The sequence below is a fragment of the Dicentrarchus labrax genome, unplaced genomic scaffold, assembly GCF_905237075.1.
Source record: "Dicentrarchus labrax unplaced genomic scaffold, dlabrax2021, whole genome shotgun sequence".
NCBI lineage: Eukaryota > Metazoa > Chordata > Actinopteri > Moronidae > Dicentrarchus > Dicentrarchus labrax.
In genome coordinates, this window is record NW_026136723.1 from 17,624,540 (window position 1) to 17,643,204 (window position 18,665).

Here is an 18,665-nt window from a genome sequence, read left to right on the forward strand (position 1 = left end):
AACTGACAGAACAGAAAGAACTGTCTAAATGTCACATCAACAAACAGAATTTGTGCTTTAATAACATTTTTGTGTCACAACATAAAATGCTAATTTATTCTTTTATTTTCTCATACAATGGTAGAGAAATAATAGTTTTATTTAGATTAGCTGTTTTAAGGTTTTTCCTAATGCACACAATCCAGTGTACTGTATACCAATCATTCTTCATGTTTCATCCCATTTATTACAAATCCTGTATATTTTACATTTATATTTTTGTGTTTTGATAATGACTTCCTCCTCCTCCTCCTTTATTTAGCATACTGTTAATTGGTGCATTTTGGGAAACATAATGACACTGTGATTCTCAAATTGCAGGCGACTTCATTCGAGCCTTATATGAGTCTGAGGAGAACTGTGAGGTGGATCCCATGCGTGTCCCGCCATCAGTGCTCGCTGACCATCAAGCCAACCTTCGCATGTGTTGTGAGCTGTTACTCTGCAAGATTATCAACTCTCTCTGGTCAGTTTTTTTCCATTTATGCACCTGTAAGAACTATGTGACAGTATCTGCTCTGTATATCCACTGATTGGTGCCTATAACAGCCTGCTCAATGCAACTCTCCGTCTGGCATCCATTTTAATATAGGGTGTAGATTAGGAAAAGAAAAAAGAAAACAAACATTTTATCAGGCTTTAAATTTTAGCTTTATATTTACAATTTTGTCTTTCCAGTTGACAAAACATCTGGCCTCCATTTGTCTCCATAGTAACAACAATATAAAAGCTTTCTTTTTGCAACTCTGATATTTAAACTAAATTAGAACATCATTTTTTGTTTGTTTGTTTTTTCCCACTTATATAATTTGTAAAATCATCATCGCCAAGACCATTTCCAGTATGGTTTCATAAACATAAATCCTCCATCCTGAGCAGTCCAGTCCAGTAATTTTCCGTATGTTTTTGTCTCCTGACCTTGCTGAATTCCTCAGGGGCTGCTGGATTTTTATCCTGCTGTTCGCTTTGACAATGGGCAATAAAATCATCCTCTTGTTTCAGCATATTTCCCCGGGAGCTGAAGGAAGTTTTTGCCTCGTGGAGAGCCAGATGTGCTGAGCGTGGAAGAGAGGATCTCGCCGACAGCCTCATCAGCTCCTCTTTGTTTCTTCGCTTCATGTGCCCAGCCATCATGTCCCCCTCACTGTTCAACCTAATGCAGGAGTACCCCGCCGAACGCACGTCCCGCACGCTCACACTCATAGCCAAAGTGATGCAGAACCTGGCCAGCTTCAGCAAGTGAGTCTGTCTGTCATCACTTGTCCTCTTACACAAGCTACGACATTAAATTGATTCAGTTCATTTTTAGATTCGTGGACGATGACGCTTGTGCGAGGTGGGATGCATGTCACAGAGTAACATCACGGAAATAGAGACTTGCAGTTTTGACTGTAAGGGTATAAACTGTTACTCACCCACGGTGAGCTCCAAGGCTTTCAGCTGCGACACATTTGTTCTCACCTTCACTCTGTTCACATTTTTTAGAATATTAAAACAATTCTGGCACCTATAATTAAGGTATCAAAAGTTTGGTGGCAATTTTATAGACACTACATTTGAGGACCATTGGTTAAAATACTCAAATGATCAGACATGTAATACTTCTGGCAGTTAGCAATAATTGGTCAAACTACTGTTCCTTAAGTCCCAGGGAGTGTGTTTACATGTGCATTAGTGTCCCAGTTAGGACAATAACAATCTGGATATGCCCGTTACCTTGGTTTTGAGAAACCAGATATGCTAGCTGTAGCACTCTCTGACAGAAAACCAGGATATTGCAGCATGTAGACAACTCATCAAGGTTTCTAATCATTCTCTGTTGTGCTCATACGTAAACAGTTAGGGTGATGGGTATTGGTCTAAGTCACAACTATGATGAAAACCAAGATATCACTGTTGTCATACTTCTTTACACTCAAAATTAATATATGTGCAGGACATCAAAAGTACAGAACAGCAACAAAAAAAAGGCAATCACTGTCCAAATACCTGAATTGTAACACACTTGAATTTTAAACAATGAGATGATTCCACTTGCACTGAGTATGTTTCTATCCTGTCATTATTGCGTCTGCAGATTTGGACCCAAGGAGGAATACATGTATTTCATGAACGAGTTCCTGGAGATGGAGTGGGGCTCCATGCAGCAGTTTCTCTACGAGATTTCCAACATGGAGACTGGTGGAAACGCTGGAGGGTTCGAGGGCTACATTGACCTCGGCAGAGAATTGTCCATGTTGCACAGCTTACTGTGGGAAGTCATGGGCCAGCTTAGCAAGGTAGGTGGACTAACTGGAATACTGAATTAAATATTTACTATGATATCTGTAACTAAAGAATGTAGAGAGTCGAGAATTGTAAAATAAGGTTCTGCAGACACAAGATAAATATTATTTTCACTCAATTAAAACTGAGGTGGAATTAATGCTTTAATATTTAACTGAAGTGCTCGCACTGTGAATTTGTTGAAATTGTACTGTAGTTGTATCCTAATGAAAGTTATAAATATTTTATGCTAAAGTAAAATGGTCCCTAGTGTAAAAAAGGTTGTGAACCCCCTGGTATAAGTCATTTGAGGTTTGGATTTTCTTAATTTTGGAAACTTTTCCATGCTGCAGGACGCCATCCTCAAACTCGGCCCCCTACCACGGCTGCTGAATGACATCAGCGTCGCCCTGAGGAACCCACAGCTCCACATGCCTACAAATCACCAGCCAGACAGACCGAAGGACAGACTCTTTTCACGGCCATCTTTCAATCGTCTCATGTCGTCTGACTTCCAAAGCCTTATGATGCGTGACTTAAACAGGTATCTTTAATGCTTTCCTTTGTTATGTATTTTTGTCGTTATCGTTCTTACACATGAAATTGGATTTGCATGTCCTCAAAGAGTGTGCTCCTGTGGACTGTGTGCCAAGGCGGGCTATGCTTTTGCATTTGAACTTTATTGAGACAAAGCGAATGGCCACGATTGCAAATGTGCACCTATTGCACATCAGGAGTTACAGTTTCGTACTCAATAAGTGAGAATTCAGCGGCTCAAAACAAAACACTGGTTAGTTTCTAAGAGCCCCTAATGATAATGCAGCTCTTCAGGCTTTTTAAGTATTTTATCAATCAGTAATTGCCAGCACCATCTGTTCCCAGACTCTCTTGCCCAAACCTCTTTCCTCTGTGTTTTAATTCATTTCAGCACTCTGCTACTGTCAAGAGACAGTTGCTCTCATTACAGCCTAACTGTTTAAATAAGAACTCTTTAAGTAGAGAAAAACAGTGGTAATATCAGAGGAATCCACTGCACCTATTTTGTGTTTACTATTATAAATCCCTCCTCCCAAGAACTAGTCTGTTGGAACAAATAAATATGGAATTGAATGGGAATGACTGAAATCTGCTGCAGGCAGGTGTCAGAGGACAGAGATCAAACGTCTGGAAATTCAAACCATCCACACACCTGCCGTTCCTCGTAGCTCTAACCCCAGACGTGTCAGGGTACGAGTGACTGACAGGTTGGAGTCACGCCTTCTCCTCTCAGGGTTTCCACATGTTTCATTATGCAACAGTTACATAAGAAAAACGTGTAGTTCTTGCATACCGTAAAAGCTTGTAGACAGGATCAAAAACTCTTGACTGTGAGAATAAATTATTTACAGCGTGCAGAATACTTTGGTTTCTTCACACGTTTTATTATGAAATGAGAATAGCAAAGGAGTCATGCTACCGTTTCATTGTTTTTTGCATTATTAATGTATCTATTTATTTTACATTCCATCATCTAAATTTACATTTTCTGACCTTTTTGGTAAAATACATAAAACAGTATGTGTGACATGGGCATCCTAGTCACCCATACAGGGTACTGGTTTCCAACCTGGGTCAGGACCCCCACAAGGTGACACAGGATGAATCTGGTGGGTTGTGAGATAATTGGGAAATGAGAAAAAAAACACATTCTGATGAAATAAAAAGATAAAACAGTAGGTGGGAGAGAAGGCAACATTTATCATTTGGGGCCACCTGTCCTGTGCTTACACTTTGATTTCCTTCCATACGGCCCATGTACGTTGTTTACAATTCAATGGACTAATGCAACATAGAATCATGTATACAATACATATAAGACAACGTTAATAAACCCATCATAGCGCTTAATAACACCTCTTCCTGTTGTGTATGTGCAGTTCAATAGACATCTCTCGCCTGCCCTCCCCTACGACGGGAGTCTCCGCTGTAGAATCCCTCTCATCTAATTTGAACATGAGGCGTCACGCAGAACGAGACCTCCGCTCTTCAAGGGAGGTGTTCTACGTGACCCGCCCACCGCTGGCCCGATCCAGCCCCGCATACTGCACAAGCAGCTCGGACATCACCGAACCAGATCCAAAGGTACGATGTAAAATAGTCATGAAACTGTTCCATTTCACTCTGGTTCTGTTTGCTGATTTGTGTCTTAATTCTGCAGCTTTTTAAGCTTTCTCTGTAAGCATCAGTGCACACATTTTTATAAAATACCATAAACAAATTACTAGCGTATTTACATTAGAAAATTAAACAACATTATGTGACTGATATATTATCACATCATTATCCACTTGAGCACTTAAGACATTCTTTGTGAATTTCAATAAGAAGATGATTTCTTTTGAGAGTAGATTATGATTTAACAAGAGATCATAATAACTGATTATTACTGATTATTTAATAATCAAAGCCGTTTTCAAGTCTGACTTTCAGTTTGATTAGATGAAATTTGGTTGCAATGTAAGATTTCCCGCCCCAAAAAACATACATTTAAAATGACATTAAGTCAGTGTCTTTATGCATTGAATGAATTACTTACTAGAATCCAGCAAGGCAAGTTTATTTGTGCAGTACTTTACATAAGACATAAAAAGGCATTAAAACAAGACATAAAAGAAAAACAAGGCAATAAAAAGAGATTTTTAAAGAAAAATCAAGGGGAGCTAAAGTGGAACAAAACAATACACAGAGGAGTGAGACTTTGGTCTAGCATAACTATGTAAAGGCATTTAGCTGTCTAAAGGCATAAATATAACTAGATATGACAGTTAAATGTGCCTGAATTCAATTTAAAACTAAAAATACACGTATTTACTGTACATTCAGAAATGGAGTTGAGTGTATTTTCTGAACAATGTTTTTGTATATAAATCCAGTCCAGAATAAAGCTAGAATAAATGTTTTTGTTGTGTCTCTCAGGTCCATAGTGTGAATAAAAGTGTGTCCATGATGGACCTTCAGGACTCCCGTATGAACAGCATTTCCAACCTGAACTCTGTGGGAGACATGCTCACCTCCTCTCAGGCCTCTATTGCTGGCCTGGGCCACAGCTTCGGGAACCTCTGCGGTCCTCTTCGCATGGGAGGACATATGCCAGCGGGCTCAGCGGGCTCCGGTTTGAGGCTGAGCCAGATGGGCCACATAGGGGGGCCCACTGAATCCATATCTCAACAACAGCAGCAGGCAGCAGCGGCCATGCACTTCCCCCTGTCTTTCCAGAACCCGCTATTCCATCTGGCTGCCCAGAACTCCCCGGCTCAGTCTCAGCCTCATCCCCCTCCTCTCCTACTTGCCCCTGAGCCTGAGAACGGCCACCACGACTATCAGCCTGCCTTTGGCAACAATGCTTTCTCCCGCAGTGAAGACTTGTCTGGCCTGCGGTCACAGAGCAGTCTGGTGCAGCCCAGCATTGTCCACTCACACAGTTACAGCGATGATTTCACCCGGCAGAATCAGAGCAATGACTACGCCTGGCACCAGCTGTCACTGCAGGTGCAGGTAGGAATCTCTCACTTATCTGCACACTTAAAATATAACAGAAAGACAGTTTTATGTAAGCACAGTAATGATATTCAGCATTTTTTAACATTTGCCTAAAAGATTTATCTTCTTATGTTTCACAAATAAATCTTATATATACAATAAATATAGGAAACAAGACCTGTGATATATTTATTATTTTATCAACTGAATACAGGTGGCTCCTATAGTATAAAAGGATCCTTAACTACAATTACATTTATGCATGCAACAACACTCTTCTGTATCTGAATCTATAATTAACTCTTATGGTTAAACGCAAATTAATTAGTATTTAACCTGTAAGAGACCACTTCCATCAGGACAGAAACTGGTCATATTTATACTACTAGCTGAGCAGCTAGAGTGGTATTGTATTTTAAAGACCACCACCAGGTGGAGAGCTTGTTAGCTTGTCCATAAACTCACAGACTGCTATTCAGTTCAGTCTGTTTTGTTCACTTGCATCCGTAGCAGTGACCTCTGATCTATCTAATGTTTAAAATGATCACTGTCACATTGTAGATCTTCGAATCGGACAGCCTGTTGTGGGTTTATTTCTAGACACTGTCTGTTACCATTGCTGGTTGGCTGTCAGACCTGTCACAGCATACACTCAGTTGATAGTTAATTGTATTCAATTATACTGACAGGTGTTTCTATTATTTTGTCCACCATATTTATATCAGTGACAAGGCTAAATAATAGAAACACCTCTCCGAATAATGAAAGTGTAGCCTCTAAAAACAAAATCTGATAGTCGAATCAAGGCCTCTCTAAAACAACAAAACCTGAACAATTAAACCTTCGTGAGGTAGGATTATTTTAGGGCTGTTATATTAGACTGCAGTAGATTTAACTTGTGGCCCCTAATATACGGTGTACATGAACATGAACTGTACATTTTGTAATACTGTGGTAATATCCTCCACTTAAGAAGAATTTGAAAACATAATTTTTATAGTTTAAGACAGTTGCAGTTGAAGTTTCATACTTTTTGTGTGACTCCAAATTGGTATACAGTGTGAATGCCAGACACAACATCAAGATTCATCTGTAGTTATCCTTCAAATAGAAGTTACATAATAATGTGAATATCTAATTTACTGCTTTAAGAAAAAAACTACTTTTTGGGACCAATTCTTCTCTCATATGTCGTACATATCCGTGGATCTTCTGGTTTTTGGCCCTTAGTTTTTTTTACAGCAATCACTCAAATTCAATACAAACACAGTATTATCACCACTGGATCTGCTAATGTTGTGATGAGGACAGTTACAGCCAAGAATACATTTTCTCAGTTTTCCTAAAAAGACCTGGATGGTTTTTTCCCCATTTCAAGCCAAGTTGCCCAACAAACTTGGACCCTTGTCATTTATTCTTAGTGTTATTTTAACACCTCGATTGCGCAACAAAAAATGTGTGCATGAAGTCAGATCATGATTCCAATTAGCCCTTGCAGTGCGTTAGTTTTCTGCTTGTACTTTAGTTTTCACTGTATTGCAAAGTAAAGCTCGCATCAAAACACAATAGGAAATGTTTACAAAATGGCCCTCTCATGAGCAGCAGAATATGCAAATCTAACAGTAATGTAAGGGCACTTTTGAGGGACACTTGTTACGCTACAGACAGCAGGATCGTTCACTGGTCTGCCCCGCAGAACTGTGTAGGGTGCTTGACATCAATCATGCTTTGTGGCCTCGTTTCAACAGGGCTGGAAACTAGCTGTGGGTCGACAGGGCAGAAAAGAGTGTCATAACTGTTGATACTACACATATCATTATATTATACATACTTTAACTCTGTGTACTGTGGATCGGTAGAACAGTGTTTGAGAGTCTATACTCGAAACCCAGGTTTGAGCATTTCCAGTAAAAGCTGATCAACTATGGAGAACTTTCTTTTTATACATATATAATTAATATATATACAATTAGTATCAAACTTGTTATAACTCACATGGGAACCCACATTATAAACTTTAATTAAACTGTCACTTGTTTGATGGAGTTCAGTAGGATTCTTGTATTTTCTTTAACAGCTTTTAATGAAAGTATGACAGGATATTTTGCACAGGGACAGCTGATCTATCTCACTGATAAGTTTACTACAGCATGTCTGTGTAAAATTAAAGTGTTTAACGATACAGTCATTTAGTCTTGAGCTATTTCTGTCCTGCTGCGTGGGCCTTAATGGAACAAACATCACAAGCCTCCTGTTCATTAATGCAGATGGTGTGTCAGGACAGTGATCCATCCATCCATCCATCCATCCATCCATCCATCCATCCATCCATCCAGTACTAAATGGTTTAGGGCCAAAACACATTTCTGACCATCCATACCTCCCAAGTCAACTGGGACAGGTCTGCTTACTGTCCCCAGAGTCAAAACAAAACATGAGCATTCAGTTTAATGCACCACATATCTGGAACAAACCCAGAAAGCCCGAGGTCCGCTCCAACTTCTTTTATATCAAAACTTTCCTGTTTGCCTCTGGCTTTTATTCAATTTGATTTGGGACTATTGTGTTACTACACTGGAATTCAAATGTTGTTTTATTCAGTTTTACCCTTTATATTCTATTTCATAGAACATACTTTTACGTGTCTTTTGATATCCCTGGTTCAACTCTTTGGTGGGTAGCCATGTACACTGCTGTCTTTGTTTCTTATTGGATCTTCTATTTTCAAATTCTACACAGTAAACATGACAACTTCTTTGTCTGTCATCCTCTCAGGAGTCTCTGCAGCAGCAGCACCTGATGGGAGTCGTATCTCAGACAGCCACCGGGACGGGCACGCCCGCCTCTTTGGCCACACCGCCTACTACAGTTCACCCTGTGCGCCAGACATCCATCGCCCCACAGCACCTCAAGTCACAGCGGTCCATTAACACTCCAAACACCGCCACACCTCCAAAGGTTCGCCCACAGAGCAGAAACCTCCTCCTCGACTCCTCTGACACAAACTTCAGTGGCAGTCAGCCGAAACAGCGCCAAACTCAGCAGCCGCAGCAACAGCAGCAACAACAACAGCAGCAGCAACAGCAACAACAGCAGCAACAACAGGACGCACAGCTGTCGGTGACGGACAGTCCAGCTCCCGGGCTCCCATACCAGACCAGCTCCGCCAAAGAGAACCAGGGCCCACCAGCTGCTGCAGAGGGGTCAACAGACACGCCCACAAAAAACACCAAGAAGTCCCAACAGTCACAACTGCAGCCGCCACAGCAGCATCTGCTCAAACCAGGCAATAAACAGGTCAATTTAATTACAATCCTTAAATATAAAACTGTATAGCAAAAATATTTAGTAGTAGGCAAAGTAGAAAGACCAAATTGAGCTCATGCAGTCCACCTATAGATAGTTCATTTTATGTGATTCAAATATCAAGGCATTTCTAATGTGAAGACATTAATTCAAGCATGACTGACCTGTGGTGTTGTTTCAGGGCTCTCAGTCAACACTGAACACCCCAGCCCTCAATGAACGGACAGTCGCCTGGGTGTCCAACATGCCTCATCTCTCTGCCGACATCGAGAGCCTGCGGCCGGACCGCGAGGGCCAGCTGAAAGAGTACTCCAAGAGCATGGATGAATCACGACTAGAGAGGGTCAGCATTTTTTTTCCCTCTGCCAGTAAACTCTCTTGCTTCCTCTGAATACTTAACATTGTTCTAGGAAATATAAAAAGCACGTAAGTATTTTTGCCACGTCAGATTGAAGTATGTGAGTGAAAATGGTTGCAGTGAAAATATGTCACACTATTAAAAGTGAAGCTTAAATTAGCCCCTGTAACAGTAACCTATCACATAATAACTAATGTTTCTTTGGATAGTAACAGGAGAATGGCACTGCTTCATCATATTTTTTTACCACAAGCCTAAAACTGTCATTTTAAAAAACATTTTCCTGTTGAAAAACTGTATTTTTAACTTGTAGGGTGAATACACATCACATGGCAGCACTACGGGTGCAATCTATCCCACTTACATAAAAGGGCATAGCATAGCAGGAGAGTTGTACTACAGAGTCTATATTGATAAAACCACTCATCATTCGGGAACATTTCTATATACCAGTGACGGCACAGGTGAAATGACTTTATTTTTATTTCAGGTAAAAGAATATGAAGAAGAGATACATTCCTTGAAAGAGAGGCTGAAGATGTCTCATCGCAAGCTTGAAGAATACGAGCATAGGCTTATGTCGCAGGAACAGCAGACAAGCAAAATCCTTCAGCAGTATCAGAACCGCCTGGAAGACAGCGAGCGCCGCCTAAAGCAGCAGCAATTGGAGAAGGACTCTCAAATCAAAGGCATCATCAGCAGGTGATTAGTGTTGAGGTTGAACTCGAGCTGGCAGAAATGAAGCTGTGCCAGTTACTGCTTGGCTTTCTCAATTGCATCAAATTTGTCTCACAAGAGTTGCTAATAAGTTATTAAATAATAATCATAAAACAAGCTGTTAAGCTTAAGATCCACAATATTTTTTTAATGTATGCCCTATATCATGATTATGTCCAGCTGTATAATGAGTGTGATGAACGAGAAAGCGTGCATTTACCATTCTAGACAGTGTGTTACTGCTGCTCACATTCGTGTAAAAGCAAATGTTTGAGTGCTACAACAAACAAATTCATAAAAGCAGTTAAACAAACCTTCCCTAAAGTCGAAATGTATGCCAAGTAAAGGTGGTTAAAATGATTACCAGCTTTCCTTGTTTTTAATTGCCTCCATAAAAGAAATGTTTTTGGTCTGTTGTAGTACTCAGAGGACAACATCTGTGCTTAGTGAAGGAGGAAGTATCAAATGCTAATCTTTCCTACACTTTAAGACCTTCACAAAATCTGATTCACAAAATATGAGTAAAGTAAGTAAAAGTTGAAGTTTTCCACTGACATTCAACTTGCATGATGTCATATGTATCCATTTTTAAAGAAATAGTTCAAAATTTTCGTCAAAATGCTTATTTTCTTTCTTGCTGAGAGTTAAATGAGAAGATAGATACCACTCTTGTATCTGTGCTGGAGCCAGGAGCCAATTAGCATAGCTTAGCATAAAGACAGCTAGCCTAGCTGTGTCCAAATAAAAAAATAACATTTGTATTTTGTATGGATTAAAAAATGATGTACAACATGTTTAGAAGTGCTCATAGTCTTTATGCCAAGGTAAGCTAATCACCTCCTGGTTTTAGCTCCATACTTAAAAGGTACCCTATAAACAAACACATTCATTTGTATCATGTTACCCAAGTCTATGCATGAGCATCATTATGTGCATTTCCATTCACCTGTTTCTATGCACATTTTCAATTTGCACACAAAACCCATGTGGAAACTCAGAAAATTTAAATAAAAAACTCAAAATATCATTAAATATTTTTTACGCTTGGTTGGTGTATAAATAAAAGACAAATGTGTAATCGAAACAGACTTACCCAATAAATAATGACGTACATGAAGCATGAGACTTGCGTCTTCTTCTGCGGTGGTTCATTGGCACGCGACTGGAGAATCAGTGCCCGCATCTGTTTGTCTCGATGCACCCAACCCCTAAAATTGGCAAAACAGTAGTGGATGGAAACGCACGTCAATTTTTTTTTCAGATTTTCTTTAAATTTGCATTACATTTGGATGGAAACATGAATATTGTGCCAATGCAAGTAGATCACGAAATAGAAAACTCCACAGGGTACCTTTAAGGCACAGACATACAGTAAAGAGTGGTATCGATCTTCTAATCCAACTCTCAGAAAGAAAGCAAATAAGTGTATTTCCCAAAATGTTGAACAATTGCTTTATATGTAGCTCATTTAAATATCACAACTAATACCAAAAATCATACCCATTAGGCTCATACTTAATGTGAAACACTTCATGTGGTTAAGTATCAGTTGTTTTTGTTTTGTTATATTTTATTTCAGTAACTTGATCACAAGGACAGAAGAAACCAAATCAGACTCATTTTAACTGTAGCTACCTGTACTTGAAGGAAATGTTTCATGGAAGAAAGTTGGATTCCTACCCAATGAAATGCTTATTTTGTATAACTGGAGTATACAGATCTCACATCTCATTTGGTAGAATAGCCTCCTTCGGTGAAGTTAAACATCACCTCTGAATACAGATACAGCAGATGGGTGCACACTTAACTATCCGCACACTATCATTTCACAAGTTCTGTATCTGAACAGCTGAATTTGAACTGCTTGAATTGTTCTGAATGCAGTTTGGATTCAGCTTCAGGAAGCTCTGAGGATAGCTGAATGTACCCAGAAACATGTCCAGACCTTAATATCATCATATGGCCACATAATCCTACAGTAAATTCGAAGAACACCGGCTTCATAATTCTATTTTTGTCAACCGGTATGTTTGTTTCTATTTCCCTGTTGTCAGACTCATGGCTGTGGAAGATGAGCTGAGAGGGGGTGCCATTCCTGATATTAAGCCTCGAATCCTCACAGACCAGGTTTGTGCCTGTGTCTACGTCTTTTATCATCCCTATTTGCTAAACCAGTCATGTCCTAAAACAGTTTGCATCATTCTTACATCATATCCAAAGCATTTGCCAAAGCCAGTGCAGGGGAAAAGTTTGCGGCTGTCATGCACTTCACCTATTCCCATCTTTCAAAAAGTACGCTTATATCACATCTGAAATAACATTTCACCATTTACTGCACATGCCTGAGGGGAGAATGAAAACAATGCTGATCCTAAAAATCAAGAGCTGGATAGAGCTTACATTTTTGTGCAGAGTTTAATCTAGTTTGTCCCTGTGAAGGAATAGCAAGTCGTCAACATTGGAATGGAATATTACTTACAAAAAAAAGATTATTATACCGCAGAACGCATTCATCATTAAAAAAACCTTCACTGTGACTCATCAGCAGCGTCACAGTAATTCTTCAGGGCTGCAGCTTCGTGAATGCACCATGTGGGCTGGATTGTGACGCAGGTGAAGAGGCTGTGTGTGTGTGTGTCTGTGTGTATGCGCCGTGTTTATGCCGGAATAGCTCAGGAGAAATGACATTTGCTATCCTTAAAATACACTGTCACCTTCTTTTAGCACTCAATATCAAGAGCAAATAGACAAAGTTGTCTTTTGAAAAACTCAGACCGTATATAGAAGTGTTTCTCCACTGGGTTGTTGTGAGATTGTAATTTGTTTTTTTACACCAGACTTCTTAAACAAATATAAGTGCGTGGTTAAAATAGATTTCTAAATTGGGCTGCAGAGTTTCGTTTGCAAGCCGTCCATTTTGGCTCAGATTATAGTTATAGCTATAAAAACAACACTCTCATGATATTGAATTAGTTTTAGTTACTGGAGTCCCGTTCAAGATGCCCAAGTAAATGTTGAGAAATGCTATTCCTTCAGATTGCGAGAGTCTATTAAATCACTGTGTGTGAACATACTTCTCCCAAAGACAGCAAAGGAGAATTTAGATTTAACAAATAGTTTGACATTTTGGGAAATATGTCTATTTGCTTTTCTGCCGAGACTTAAATAAGAAAATTGATACCACTCTCTTCTCTGAGCCAGCAGCCGGTTAACTTATCTTAGTACAAAGACTGGAAATGGAGGGAAACAGCTAGCCTGGCACAGTCCAAAGTTAGGTGCAAAGGTTTAGTGCTGGACTATTTCTTGACCAGGAGCAGTAAGTTTTGGTTGCCTTCGGATCACACCCATAAAATAGCACATTGCCTTTTTTTTTTTTAACAGATTAAGAAAACAAGATATACTGTGTGAATGACTTAGCTTTAGGGGGTATTGGTAGGCAGATTATGTTACCTTTGGACAGAGTGAAGCTAGTCATTTCCCCTTGTTTCCATTCTTTATGCTAAGCTAACAGCTCCAGCTATATATTTACCTTACAGACATGAGAGTGGCGTTTTGGAGAGTGATCTCCTCATCCAACTCTCTGCAAGAAAGTAAATAAACTTCTTTTTCAAAATGTCTAACTATTCTTTTAAACTTGCGCCCTCATGAAACTGAAAATGGACATAAGGGTTGTCGTAAAGTTGTAATTTAACCCGTTTTCTCTCCCTTCAGTCTATCAACCAGGGCTATGGTGGCCACCCAGGATCCTGACTGTCAATTCCAAAGTGACCAGAGTTCATGATGGTCACTCGGGTGTAAGAAGACCGATTCAGACCATCCTACAAAAACCCATGAAGATAAGCTCTGCAGTGAATCCGGCAGGACCACTGGAGGCTTCATCTCACAATGTTCTTAAAAAACAACAACTTTGCACATATTCAAACTTTGCCTGAACCAGAACTTGACAATCAGTTTAGCGTGAGGACCAATGTGTGCAGCGAATCTTCTGCACATTATGACTGAAATATAAGCCAATGCCACAACAATGGCAATACTGAACCTAATGAGTTTCTTTATTTAATCAGAAGAAGTGAGAAGAGATGTGTAAAACACTGGGGATGAAGAGGGATTCATGATTGTCCCCGCTACAAGCAGCACTCGCTTCTTAGTTAACCGGCTGCAGACATAATGTAGAAAAGGCTTTTAACAAGCACAATCTCCCCCTCATGGTGACGCCTGTGACAAACAACAAGCGTGTTGTTAAACCATTTGCCATCTATGATCCTCGGATACAGGGCCCAAGCAAAGACCTATATTACTATTTGATTCTGATTAAATCATTTAGTATCATATTCTCACTGCAAAGCTATTCTTACTTACAAAAGGTAGTTATCACTATAATTTTTGCATCCTTTATAGTACAGCCATCCCACCTGAACAGATGCCAAACAAATCCTACAATCAACTAACTGCTTTAAATACAATCGAAATCTTCTCTGGTTACGTTTTCCTTCGGCTTACAGTGTAAAGCCAGAAAGTCTCTTTGACTTTCAGTGTATAAAAGAAGTATTTCTTAAAGCTATTAAATCTATTTAATAATGGAAATACTTACAAAAATACTCTGAGATTATAATGTGTTTTGTTCACTTTGTAATAATAATATTAATCATAATAAAGAATATATATGACATTTCAAAACAGTGAGACAAAGTGCTTCATAAATATTATAGACATAAAGAGTCATGTGAAAATATAGAATCTAAAAGGGGCATTGCACTGATTTTACGCAGCACATAGTGAAAACAGTTTTATAATGTCTTCTGGGGCTGTGGAGAAGCCTAGTCAAGTCTGAGAAAATAATATCTCAGCTTGGGCTCAGACTCCAAATGTATAACACAAAGTCTGTGTTATTTATGAGAAATGTTGGATCCACAATTTTAGATCTTGACCCATGCCAGGGACAAAAGGCCCTATTTACACCTTTTATTAGCATGTAAACTGTATCCGAACAGTGGTATCTGATCTATAGGCCTTTGCATTTAACCTCCACATCTCATTATGCAAATGAGTCAGGCAAACAAACATGGTGCATCCCATGCCAACGGAAACAATGCCATGGACATTGTGAAGTGTCATTCATTTCTAAAATCACATTTTGCAAGGAAAGACTTGCAAGCTGCTGCTAATACTTGAAGTTTCTGGCAAGCAGCTTACGTGGCAGGGAGAGTCGGAGTTAGGATCATTTTTTTCTTTGTTGAGATGAGATCACAATGCGAGGCTGACCCCCCCCCCCCACAGACGCGGTCTGGTCGGTCTGCCTATGTTTTGATCACAGTGCATTCTATGTGCATTTAAACTTTGCATTTACATGTGTATTTCCCTTATCTAGAAAGGACATCAATCGCATGTTAATTGCAGGTGTAAATGGGGTTTAAGAGTGCGTGTATCTCGGCCTCAGCTGCTTTGATTTTGACAATTTTTTTAGGGCTCCAACTTAATGAAAACGCAATACTTAAATCACTGGAGTGCCCCCTCCCTCTGGTCTAAAGCCAGATGAAACTAACCAAGCCTCAAAAGTAATGAATCAAACTGAAAAGTCTGCCCTTTTCATTATTTATCTTTATTTAGCCTTTTCACGTTTGGTTGTACAGCACTTTGTAACATTGGTTTGAAAAGTGCTGTATGAATACATTTTAATAACTATGATTATAAACATTATGTGCAACTAAAAACAAATCATATTATAGCAAGTAGTGAATTACTCATCTGTTGTGTTTAATGTTTCTGAAGCATAGATGTGCAACAGTTCTGCATGTGCTTTTTAAATGCGAGGACGAGTAGGTCGATTTGTTGTCAGATATTATTCTAATGTACAAAAAAAACCTTTGACATGGCTTTCTCATCGGAAAGGCATCTTTTTTTTTATCCAACCTGCTGACTCTAACGTTTTTTACAGAAGAGAGTGGCATTCAGCCTTTTGCATTATACAACATGAAAGTACTGAGAGAGATGAACAGAAATCGCAGACTAACAAAAAGAGGAAAACAACAGACCAATAAAGAGTTTCCAAGCAGGGATATGTAGTATATGTGCATAGGAACTGACTGCCTTACAGTCTGTGCCACAGGGCCCAAAATAACAATGCCAATACAAAAAAACTTGTAAACTTTGTATATTAAATGTCCTTTTTTTTGTAGTCAGGTGATGAATTAATAAGCAGTGTGTTGGTTAACTCTGTATGTTAGTCAGAATCATTTATATTACAAATTTCATGGTTGATATAATTTATCTTAACCTCTTGCCTTTAAAAAGAAAATTTCTTTCAAGATAAATATCAATGATACAAAGTTATACGTTTATGTTACCAGAAATGTATAAAATAGCTTAATGTATATTTATTCTTATATGTAAAATGTATTCAAATCAAGGGTAGGCCTTCAGGCATGTTGAACTTGTGGTAAAAACTGATTCTTATATTATTAACTCTTAATGCTGCAATCCAGATACTACAGTGCTATGGTGTGACTGCGTTCATGGGATGAGAGCTGTATAAATTCCCAGCATAGCACATTTCTGTTCTGTGGAATAATAGACAAATTCTTAAAATATCTCACCTACGTTTGTGTAACCAAAATAGCAGTGGTGCTTTCAACAATACTGGATTGCAGTTTTAAGTAATCTTCTTTTTGAAATATGCGTTTATTTATTTGGCCTGCATTGCAATACAGTATTTTGAAATGTTATACTGCACTTCTGTTTTCATTGTATGAGAAGCTGCAATCCATAATCTGAAAAATGTTTATAAAGACATAAAAATATATGATATACCCATGTATTCTTGAAACTCTCTCTGTATTAGCTGCAGTGGTACAGTGTGCTACCTCTGAAATTGTGCCCACATCTCCCTTCTCTGTTGGAATTAAGGAACCTTATTCTGCTTCACGCCACAACCCGAGAGGATACTTTGATGTTAGATAATAAATGGCTAGAAAACCGCCATTTATTTAAGACACAGCGCTAACAAAAAGTTTCTTTCTAACCAAATGCAAAGTCAGGCTTACGTTTTCGTTGCTTGTTCATTGGTGTTTTTAGGATTTCTTATATATAACTTTTGTCATCACAGGGCCATTTTTAAAGTTTGTCCTGTTGTATTTAAGTGCCGTTACCATTACATTCATACAAATCTCTTTTTCAATTACAGGATGAGATTGATAGTGTTCCAGGTATTCGTCAGACTCTCAGGTGGAACACAGGAAATTGCTAACGAGAACTTTTGATATCTTCAATGCCAAATGCACAAAAAGTATTGAAATGTAATCTTCTGAGTGACCATTAAAGCTAAACACAACTCAAAAAGCACATTAAATGAGGGGTCTGCTAAGACAACTGCTGTGCTTTCATTTCGGTCGGTTCCTGGCCCTCGTCTCATCCATATAAATAGTTTTAATTTACACCTCCTCTTGTATTATCTGTTACATAAAAGGGAACAAGAGTTGCGTTTAATGGTCCAAATGAAAAACGTGACAAATGCTCCCGTGTAATAAAACTTGGTGAGGAATATTATTCAAGTTACTGCTGAAGAAGTGCTTTATGTTTACAGAATCATGACATTTTAGAGGATGTATGAACCTTTGTTGACCCAAGGGGAGAATATCTGCAGCTAAAGCAGGACCTAATAAATGAAATGAGATATCTTGTATATTTTGAATAAGGGTATTTAACATCTATCAACATATTTATGTTTCTAAAAATGGATGTATAGCATTTTGGAATGAAACAAAGTATTTTTCTTGGCAGCTACTATTCTGCACAATTGATCTACTGTGTCACAAATATATAGTTGGTGGGATTTATGACTTGAATTGGGCCTACTGGATGTAATACCTTAATTTACTTGACATTTCTTTTGAAATAAGCCATGCCCCATGGATAAGCCATACCCTCCAGTCCCCTGATGTTGTATGGTGGATGTTTAATGTTGGTAGTTTTATTTAAAATGGTAGTTATTGTAGGTATGATTGCGCTTGTAATTATTATTATTAGTGTAAGTATACTTGATTGATATGATTTGTTTTGTTTGAACAAAGGGAATGTATTCATTTTTCAGGTGATTTTTCCGAGTGATTTAAATAAACTAATAAATCCCTATTTGAAGATCTTTTATTTTAAGTATTTAGTTTGGCTATTTAAGCAATTTTACAAATTTGAATAATAAGGTTACATTTGGTTACACTGAGATACATAAGCATTAGCTTTATATTAAATGCTTTGAAGACAGGAAAGTGAAGTCTGTCAGTGTTCTTTGGATTGAAGATTTTTATAAATACATACTGTATTGTATAAATCTTATAGAAACAGCCTCACAACATCCTCAGTCTGTCAATCATTGTGGAGGAGGTGTAAGGTGCACATCTCGATTGCTGGATGTGTGAACAGTTCAGTGTTTGTGCCAACACGTTAACCATATCAACTTGATAAAATA

General features: G+C 38.6%; 1 protein-coding gene and 1 long non-coding RNA gene across 9 annotated transcripts in view; one reads left to right on the forward strand and one right to left on the reverse strand.

The window, feature by feature from the left end:
• LOC127357752 (ras/Rap GTPase-activating protein SynGAP-like) overlaps positions 1 to 18,331 on the forward strand; it is a 39,948-nt gene extending 21,617 nt beyond the window's left edge. For 6 of the 8 annotated variants that reach the window (XM_051390170.1, XM_051390162.1, XM_051390163.1 and 3 more), the window contains 11 exons: positions 361 to 505; positions 1,042 to 1,278; positions 2,117 to 2,318; positions 2,658 to 2,848; positions 4,221 to 4,425; positions 5,260 to 5,838; positions 8,599 to 9,120; positions 9,311 to 9,472; positions 9,978 to 10,189; positions 12,259 to 12,331; positions 13,916 to 18,331. In XM_051390170.1, the coding sequence (XP_051246130.1) occupies positions 361 to 505; positions 1,042 to 1,278; positions 2,117 to 2,318; positions 2,658 to 2,848; positions 4,221 to 4,425; positions 5,260 to 5,838; positions 8,599 to 9,120; positions 9,311 to 9,472; positions 9,978 to 10,189; positions 12,259 to 12,331; positions 13,916 to 13,954 (2,567 nt within the window). In that variant the 3' untranslated portion in view covers positions 13,955 to 18,331. Of the gene's footprint in view, positions 1 to 360; positions 506 to 1,041; positions 1,279 to 2,116; positions 2,319 to 2,657; positions 2,849 to 4,220; positions 4,426 to 5,259; positions 5,839 to 8,598; positions 9,121 to 9,310; positions 9,473 to 9,977; positions 10,190 to 10,624; positions 10,709 to 12,258; positions 12,332 to 13,915 lie in introns of those variants that run through there. The other 2 variants (XM_051390168.1, XM_051390169.1) reach the window with 2 other exon arrangements.
• Positions 4,880 to 18,665, reverse strand: part of LOC127357755 (uncharacterized) — a 63,992-nt gene continuing 50,206 nt past the window's right edge. The window contains exons 2-3 of the long non-coding RNA XR_007882307.1: positions 11,298 to 11,412; positions 4,880 to 5,864 (exon numbers count right to left, since the gene is read on the reverse strand). This is a non-coding gene — a long non-coding RNA (uncharacterized LOC127357755). The remainder of the gene's footprint in view (positions 5,865 to 11,297; positions 11,413 to 18,665) is intronic.